Here is a 9,787-nt window from a genome sequence, read left to right on the forward strand (position 1 = left end):
AAAAATAAATAAATAAAAATAAAAACAGATATTCTAGGGGCACCTGAGTGGCTGGCTGTCAGTTAAACATCTGACTCTTGGTTTAGGCTCAGGTCAGGTTCTGGGGTCCTGAGTTGAAGCCCCGTGTCGGGCTCCACAGTCAGCAGGGCGTCTGCTTGGGATTCTCTCTCTCCCTCTCCCTTTGTCTCCCCCCCCAAATAAATACGCAAATCATTAAAAAAAAATTTTAAACAGATATTCTAGGAATCTGGGCTTGTTTTCCCAAACAGATGGAGTTGAATTGTGGTCATTTAGTTTAGACAGGTTCTCCTTAGTCCCGCCACGACCCTGTTATCTCTGTGACCTTGTCCTACTGCACTTGCACATAGAAATTCCTTGGCTCTTGTGGGCACTTGAGTTTGCTACCCTTAATGTGAACAATGCCAAATACCTAATTTTCTCCAGAATAGCTCCCGTGTCTGCAGGACAATTAGATTGTTCTCTCCAGGCTTAATGCGCCCAATTTCTTCAATGATTCTTCTCTTTGCGGTATTTATCAGAGCCCATTGCATTCTGATCACACATTTCATGCTTAATAATGGCAAACTGGTGAAATTGTGGATAATCTTTTATTACCTTAAGTTCTCTTTGATGAAGATACATCACTTATACTTTTCTCTCCTTTAAAGTGTTGTAAAAAAAATAAAATAGGGGCACCTGGGTGGCTCAGTGGGTTGGGCCTCTGCCTTTAGCTTGAGTCGTGGTCTCAGGATCCTGGGATCGGCTCGCATCGGGCTCTCTGCTCAGCGGGGGGCCTGCTTCTCCCTCTCTCTCTGCCCGCCTCTCTGCCTACTTGTGATCTCTCTCTCTCTCTCTGTTAAATTAAAAAAAATCTTTAAAAAAATTAATTAAAATAAAATAAAATGTAAAAGTAACCCAGATTAGTTTGCTGAATGTTCATCTGCACACTTACTCATTCTAATGACCTCAGAAGGTTAAACAATGATCACCTTTTTAAAAAATTGTGTTTAGTTGAACAGCTTGTATAGTGTCTAAAGAAGGTCCTGTGTAGTAAGCGTTTAGTAAATACTTGAGGGAATATATCTTTAACATAAAAGCAGTATTTTATATTTATCTCAGATAAATTTTGCAAAATTTGCAAAACTTTGCTAATTCCTTTCAGCTCTGTTTCATCTGAGACTTGGCAAACATGTCTACTATTTCTTGTCACCATGCTACTAACTTCAAAATACGAAACAAGATACTACCCTTGAGAAACTCCTACCCTGATTTACCCAGCCCGACACAAAATTAATCCACTGCTTTAAGCTTATTCTCAGTGTATTGATACTACCTTTCGCTACTTTTACAGTTGATTGAACAGGTTTCCAGATGGTCTTGTGTATTATCTTGCCCGTATTTCATCATCTGAACCCTAAACCCTAAACACTGTTGATGGACAATGATGAGATTACCTTTAAGTTCTGTGGCCTGTCCTAAAGCATTCCTGCAACTTTTTTTCCCCCTGTAACTTTCTTATGTACTCTTAAAAATGGGTCTCAAAATGTGTGCAGAACAGCGCTGACTACTGGCATTTAGACGTATTTTCAAGGCCTATTTTTGTTTGTGGTTTCCTGATGATGGTCACGGTCTTTCTTCCCCCATCCCTTCTAAAAATGGGTGTGATGTAGGCACTAAAACAACTCAAGCACGTGTGCACCGAGTGTAAATGCAGGGCGGGCTTCATGGGCCCTCGCACAATCATGGTTATCCTCTTCCATCTGCAAGCATAGAGCCCAGAGCTGGGCAGCTAACCAAGGTTAAATGGAAACCAGTTTTTCTGCTGACTGATACTTAGTGAAGATAGAGTTTGAGAGATTTTTAAAGATGAAAATTAAAATAATTCTAAATTGGAAACTAGACAATTACTATCCTAATACGCTCACACGACGGGATCCCGTACAGCCAGCTGTTAAAGTGATGCAGTGGGGGTATGTGAGCAAATGTTAGGATGTGCTCAGGGAAAAAGAATCAAGTTTTAAGAGACCATGTACTGTATGCCTGTTCTTGTTTAAATGAAAATATGAGTATATATACATAAAAGAGATGAAGAGAGATGAAGGAATATATATCAAAATATTAAAAATGGTCATGATGAATTAGCAGGTTACTTTTGTTATATTTACTTGTCAGAATAATGATAATGACAGATAATACTTTTGCAGTACTCGCTATATGTAAGGCACTCCTTTAAGTGATCTACGTGTACACATGTATTATGTATATGACATACCTATAAGTCTGACATTAACCAATTTTCAACAATAAAATTTTTTCGTTATGTAAAAAGCACTTGAGAAAAAGATCATAGAGATGTAAGCATCATTTAGAATTATGGGATTAACTACAGTGGAACTAAAAGCAGACTAACGGTTTTCTTTTTTTTTTTTTTTAAGATTTTATTTTATTTATTTGACAGAGAGAGAGATCACAAGTAGGCAGAGAGGCAGGCAGAGAGAGAGGGGGAAGCAGGCTCTGTGGAGCAGAGAGCCCGATGCGGGGCTCGATCCCAGGACCTGAGATCATGACCTGAGCCGAAGGCAGTGGCTTAATCCACTGAGCCACCAGGCGCCCCAACAGTTTTCTTTATAAGCCCATGTTTGTATTGGATTTATTTCTGTGAGCATGTATTAATTTGATTTAAATAATAATAAATATGCACAAAAAGAGCACTTGTCCTTAAAATATTTTTCACATTTTTTGGACTCAGTTTTGAATTTGAATTCAAAGAAAACATACATTATTTTGGAATCTGTGGTTTAGTGAAACAGAATTATTTTTGTTTCACTCCAGCAATATACATTCTTCCAAAATATCTTAACAACATAAGCTATGCAAATGAATGCATATCACCCCGGGGAATGGGGAGTTAGAGGGTTTATGGACACAGTTATGAGGAGGAAATTTCATTGCCATCTTTAATGTCAAATTTGTGAAATTTACTTCCATTCTGAATCTCTGTTTGCCTTTTACAGGAACTTTTCCCGTTATTTACCATCAGATAAAACTGCCATAAATCCAGAAGTTACATCATGTTTATTTTTTTCGTACCTCCGTCATAGTGCCTCCTATAGATTCTGTGTGTGCCATTTTCTGCAATGGGCCAGCCAGTCAGTATTTCAGGCTTTGCAGGCCATATGGTCTCTGTCACAATGACTCAGCTCTCCCGGTGTAGCTTAGAGATCATCTGGGTCAAATATTTACCCGATATAGCAGTGAAGCATGAGTTCTTTAATATAAGCTATCACACATTTCCTTGGTCTTAAAAAGACATCAGGACTTTTGTAGAGAAGGTGGCGCTCCCACAACCAGCCTAACTTGGGTGTGTCTCTCCCTGTTGCAGATCCGTGCAGCTCAACGGCCGAACTCTGAGGATGGTGGATGGTCACACCCTCCCGGCTCTGACAGAAAAAGCTCTCCGTCCAGGAAGTTCACTGGGCTTGCCAGCTTTCTCTTACGGATTTTTTGTGATAAGAAATGCCAAAGTTACTGCTTGCCTCTGAAAATGAAAGGCGTACACTAGCCCCGAGGTAAAACTTTTCAAGTGTATTTATTGGTGAGAGGAAAGCAGAACCCAGCTACAGGAAGGCAAGGAGGTGCCTGACAATCAGCTGGTGGGACCTGGGACAGTCTCCGTGCGTGGCTCTTTGTTCCAAGTAGACCACTGCTAATGGCCCCTTGTGCCAAACACCAGCTTAGTGCTTTGCGTGTTCCATTTTTACTTAAGGTTATTAAAAAGGTATACGGACGCTCCCAATACAGCCAGAAGGCAAGTAAGTGAAGGCTATATGATTAATTTTAAGAAAGTGCTTAGTTGTTTTTATTTTTAAAAACAGTTATTAAAAGATTGCACAATTCCCTATTCTGTACGCTGTCTCTATGGGAAGAGTTTACTGCTACAGTCTTTAAATTGTCCATAAATGAGAGATAGTCTCTTTCACCTAAATATTCTACTAAAATCCTACTGCCTAAAATTCAGCTGCTGCTTCTCTTCTCTCCGTTCTTTGTCGACAATACTGTGAGATACAACAGACAGAAGTGATAGTACAAAAAAAAAAAAAAAAACAAACCAAACCTAACAACAATTCAGAGGGACTGGATTATGTAAACATCAAGTGAAATTTTACAGTGACTGTAAATGAAAGTGATTTGCCAGGAAGAGAAAATGTAATTCAATACATTTTAGCCGCCTGTTAATGTTTCCTTTTAAACTACCTGTAGTTCTTGTTTTAGTTGGGAAACTTTTGGCTGCAAGTAGCAGAAAACTATGATGCAAATGGCTTAAACCATCAGGACTTTTACAAACCTACATAACAAGAAGTTCAAGTAGCAAGGGCGCAGGATGTCACCAAGGAACCAGGTCCCTTGCATCTCTCTGCTCTGCCACATTTAGTGTTGGCTTCAGTCGAAGCTGGTGGCATGATGGCTGGTGGCAGCGAGAGATGAGCAACTTTTCTGCCTCTCCTTCATAGACTTGAAGAACTCTTTCCTGAGGTTCTCTCAGCAAACCTCTCCTCATGTTTCCTCATGTCTTATTGGCCAGGAATGGGTCACATGGCCATTCTCCCCAGTCACTGCCAACATCATTGAGATCTTTATAATTGTCTCCTCATAAAAATCTTTTGGAATGAGAGGGTTCTGAAAATTCTATGGCACTGACCACTATAGTTTTGTGCTTTTATCAGTGACAGAAGGAATTATTTTCGCCTGTGTCTTAATTTTTAGAAATATAATTATCTTTATATTTATGCCTGCTAGGAATATTGTCCCAATCAAATTTAAGTACAATTCTAAGGAGCTAAAGACAGAACCTAGAGTTTGGATGTTTCAATACCCCTGAATTTTATATATAAGCAGTTTTTATATTTTCACATTTAAAATAAAGTAATTTTATAACCTCAATATTGTACGATTATTCTTTTAATAAAACTTAAGCCTGAAAAAAAAACCCTTAAGCCTACAGATCCCTACATTTACAAGCCCTATTTTCTTTTGGCACTGCTAACACCTGCTACCTTTTATAGGTCCTTTTATAGGCCACTTCCCCTACTCAAGAAGAGTTGACCTTGAAAAGAGATGTTCAGGTACACAGTTTCCTCCTTTGTCATGTAGATTCAATCATGATCAAAGTCTTGTCCAATTTTTTTCCCTGTCCCCTCTGCCACTTAACAAATTTAAAGCCTAATTTTTCATTGTATTATTATAATAATCTCTTAACTGTTCTCCCTGATTTTGCTTAAAATTCTTAAATGGCTCTCCAATTCTTATTGTCACAATAAGGTGCTCTATAACCTGGCACCTGCCTCTTTCTTCAGCCTCAACTCTTACTCTTGCCAAAAATTCTGTTCTCCTGGGAACCTGACTGGCTCAGTCGGTTAAGCATCTGCCTTCCACTCAGGTCATGACCTCAGGCTCCCGGCATTGAATCCCACAACACATCTGACTCCCTGTTCAGCAGGGAAACTGCTTCTCCCTCTCCTCTTACTACCCCCATCCCCAGCTCATGTTCTCTGTCAAATAAATAAATAAAACCTTAAAAAAAAAAAAAGAAGTATCTGTTCTCCTGCCCCCACATTGGTTGGGGGTCTGAACTTCCAGGCCCCCGTACCTTTGGTGCGCTCCGTCTTCTGTTCCTCACCCAGACTGATCCAACTCTCCGTTCTTGGTGGCAAACTTTTCACATTTATTAAGACGTTCTCGAACCTCAGTTTCCACAATTCCCCTATCCTTTAAGGAGCTCTAGTCCCATTTCTTTGTTCCTTTAGCAGTTGTACATTGATGGTGGCACTTCTGGAGCATTTTAATTGTATCCTTTTCTCTTTCTAACTTGACTCCAGGTGCGTAAGAAAGAGGTACAATAGCTTAAGTCATCTCAGTATTCCCCGTCCTTCGAGTCCTGTCTGGCACACAGCAGCAATAATCCTTCAGATGTTTCCTTAATGACAGCAAAGAACACATTTGAAACTAGCTTAGGTATTTTGATTTTTAATACACAGAATAAGTTAATGATATTTGAACCTCAGAAGGTATTGCCTGTTACCTTTAAAGGGTCTTTTAGAAACTCTCTCTAATGAGGCTCTCCCGCCGAGGTCGAGGGCACCCAGCTGGAGCAGGAGGCAGCTCGGCTGCAGCGCCGCGGGAAGGGTAAGGACATGCAGAAGAGAGAATGACCCAGAGGGGCACGCTGGTGCATCTGTTTGTTGGGGGATGTGGTGGCACAGAAGAAGCTATTCTGACATGTGCAGTGGAAGTTGTAAAAACACGGCTGCAGTCATCTTCTGTGACACTTTATATCTTCGAAGTTCAGTTGAACACCATGGCTGGAGCCAGTGTCGACCATGTAGTGTCTCCCGGACCTCTTCACTGTCTAAAAGTGATCTTGGAGAAAGAAAGGCCTTGTTCCTTGTTCAGAGGATTAGGTCCCAATTTAGTGGGGGTGGCTCCTTCCAGAGCAATGTTCTCTGCCGCTTACTCAAACTGCGAGGAAAAGCTGAACGGTGTATTTGATCCGGATTCTACCCAGGTGCACATGATTTCAGCCACAATGGCAGGCATTCACTGCACATTTCTCCCGGGAAAAGAGTGAGACCGTGTCATCTCATGCTCCCCATCCACAGGTCACTTCCTATAGAAGTATGGACAAACTTAAACCTCGTTTTACTGCAATCACAGAGCCCAACCCCATTTGGCTTGTAAAGATTTGGTTACAACTTGATGCAAGGAACCGTGGAGAAAAGCGAATGGGTGCTTTTGAAGATATTTGTAAAGTGCATTGGACAGGTGGACTTAGAGGATTTTATAGGGCGTGTCTACTTCACATGCATATCAGATGGTTATCCATTTTGTTATCTTCCAAGTATTAAGCGAAAGCTACTGGAATATAAGATTGCTTCTACAACGGAAAATGATGAAGAGTCTGCGAAAGAAGCATCGATTTTGTGGGAATGATGCTGCTGCCACCTCAGAAACTTGTGCCACAGCTATTGCATAGCCACATGAAGTTGTAAGAACAAGACTACGTAAAGAGGGAACAAAATACAGATCTTTTTTTCAGACACTATCTTTGGTTGTTCAAGAAGAAGTTTATGGGTCTCTTTACCATGGTCTAACAACTCATCTGGTGAGACAGATTCCAAACACAGCCATTATGATCCCACCCTGAATTGCTGGTCTGCCTTCTCAATGGATAGCAACTTCAGGCTGCTGCCCTATGAAGAGGGAAGACCAAGAGATTACAGTGGACCATGCAGTATCGAAGCCAGCATGGTGGACAGAAGTAAAACGTTTGGGAACATGTAACTACGCCTAAGTGGAAGTTTGACTGTAGGAATTAAAGTAATCATAACCACATTACTTGGTCTTTTTCAGTAATATGAAAAAAACAAACAAAAAAACAAACCAAAAAAACCCCTAGGCTGCCTCTAAGAAAAAGCCTTTAGAAGCACACCTTTCCCCAAACTGCCATTTTCTCTACCATGTCCACAGGACACAGTTGCATTTTGTTGATTTATGGCAGAGTACAGTGTGTATTCCATGAGCACTTCCCCTGTCTTCTAAACAAAGCCATCCCTAATTGTATAAATATTATAACTATCCAAGGATAGTACTGACAGTCATAAATGTCTTACCTCTGGCTTCTGTGTAATTCATGTAAAATTGTAAAATAACAGGAATAAGTGAGACCCTTAGTATTACTTTTCCATTTCCTTGAGAGGATCTGGAATATTTTAAAATTAATTATTTGGCATTAATAGTCACTAGTTTTGACAACTAATGAAATAATGTCAAAAGATCTTGCATATTTTTAGCTTTAAAATATTTCGGTTTCCACTGCTAACAGGTGCTTGATGTTGAGCATGATGTGGACACTTAAATTGTTCATTAACATATCAAGCTCAGTGGTAATGGTTTGGTATAGAAGAAACCAGTGAAATGTTGATTCCTGGCTGTTTGAATAACTTGAGCACATCCTCATATCTTCTCTAACTTAGTAGTCACAAACTTGAATTATCATCTCTCATACCTAGATATTTTCTTAAAGTGGAAAAAATTCACCACTTCTGAATCTTTGTTTGCCTTCACATTAGAAATTTGAACCATTAAATTATTTCCAGAAGATCAATATAGATTGCATTTATTTTGTAAAGAAAATGGTAATTTTCAGCTTTGCCCTAATAGGTTTCTTTTTTTAAGGTGACATTATAAATATCTGGGGCAGTATAAACAGAGAAGAGGGGCCCTCTGCTGTCTGATTGAGCAGGTAGTGATTCTAATCACAGTTTTGTGAATGAACAAACTGCTTTTTACAAGAAATTTATGTTATCCTGATTTCTTGAATGGTAAATCATAGAAAGACTCAAGTAATTTAGATTAAGTTTCCTAACAGGATATAGCTTTTACATTTTGCTGTTGAGTTTAACTGTACCTTTAGTATCTAAATGTATATATGTATGGCCCTTATGAAGATGTTTGCTGTTAATCTGTTAAGAGACTTTTGCTTACAGATGTTGCTATACTGGTGTATAAAACATCTACAATTAAACTTCAGTGTGGCACTCATTTCAGTATAGATGAACTGTACATTTTGTGCAATGGCTTTATTTTAAGAATGACTCTTTGTGAATGCACTTTGTGGCCTTTTTTGGAGGGGGTTGAGAGTAGAGTATTCCATGTTGAGATTTTTTTTTTAAACATTGGTCATGTATTAGGCAGAAACCATGTTCAAAACATTTTTCTGGGTTTTAGATACGGTGTTTGGAGCTCCTTAATAATATAAATGCTTTTGTACATAGAGCGTCTATGTACACTCTAATGCCCTTAACACAGAAAATTGTAGCATGTCATTGCAAGCTTTCTCTGCTATCACCGATGAAACACAGTGCCTCTTAAATTCCTTCACCTTCTTAACTCCTTATAATGAACATAACTGGATGTTTTTGAGGTGCTTTGATTGGGATTATAAAAATATTCCAATCCCTTTGGAGACCAAAGGCAAATTCAGTTTCGTTACCTTTGGGATTATTTGTACCTTTTATGGTGAGTTTTAGCTTTGACATTTATTGTGAGAAATATGCCAAAAAAAAAAAAAATCTAGGGATTTCTAACTTAGATCTGTAGAGAAAGTCTCATCTATAGTGTCTGCCTTTTCAGGTGCCATTTATACTGCCTAATATAGTGCCATTTGCCTCGTAAAGATTTGTAAACATTAGTTGTGTTGAATGTAAGACAGATATTCTCCCTACTGGTAATGATCTCAGTACACCACAAAATGATTAAGAATGCTATGAAAACCAGCAGCTACGGTACATCTTATTGTTTAGTGTTAGCACATTCATAATAAGTGTCCTTCCAGGATGAACATGTATTCTTTTCCTGTTTGTATTTACCAAGTAAAAGTTATGTTGACCTTATATTCAGATTTTAAAATCTGAATCCAGTACCCAGAATATGCCAAATTGTCATTTTTTTGGCATTTCTCTGGGTACTGGAAGAAAAGATCTTAGAGTCTTAGATTTTGTTTCTTTGTGCAACAACTGGAAAGAAGCAGTGAAGCTTTAGGTTTTTTTTTTTTTTTCCAAAGCACAATCTGCCATCGTTTACGTTATGTACGGCAGATAATTTTAAAAAGAAAACTATATATAAAAGTTGTATGTAAAGTTTGTCTCTGGAACATTTCTTTGGAGATTTTTTTTAATTGATGCAAATGTTCAAAAAGAAAAACACATACTTAAAGCACTGAATTTTTTTT

At 38.8% G+C, this 9,787-nt stretch overlaps 1 protein-coding gene and 1 pseudogene across 1 annotated transcript in view; both read left to right on the plus strand.

Moving 5' to 3' along the window:
• The window catches only part of HPSE (heparanase), a 31,430-nt gene extending 25,978 nt beyond the window's left edge, over positions 1-5,452 (plus strand). The window contains exon 12 of the mRNA XM_045997707.1: positions 3,383-5,452. Within this exon, the coding sequence (XP_045853663.1) occupies positions 3,383-3,542 (160 nt within the window). The 3' untranslated portion in view covers positions 3,543-5,452. The remainder of the gene's footprint in view (positions 1-3,382) is intronic.
• A 104-nt stretch (positions 5,453-5,556) lies between these two features.
• Positions 5,557-7,229, plus strand: LOC123937109 (annotated as a pseudogene).
• Positions 7,230-9,787: the final 2,558 nt, after the last annotated feature.

The sequence above is a fragment of the Meles meles genome, chromosome 2, assembly GCF_922984935.1.
Source record: "Meles meles chromosome 2, mMelMel3.1 paternal haplotype, whole genome shotgun sequence".
In the NCBI taxonomy this organism is placed as follows: Eukaryota; Metazoa; Chordata; class Mammalia; order Carnivora; family Mustelidae; genus Meles; species Meles meles.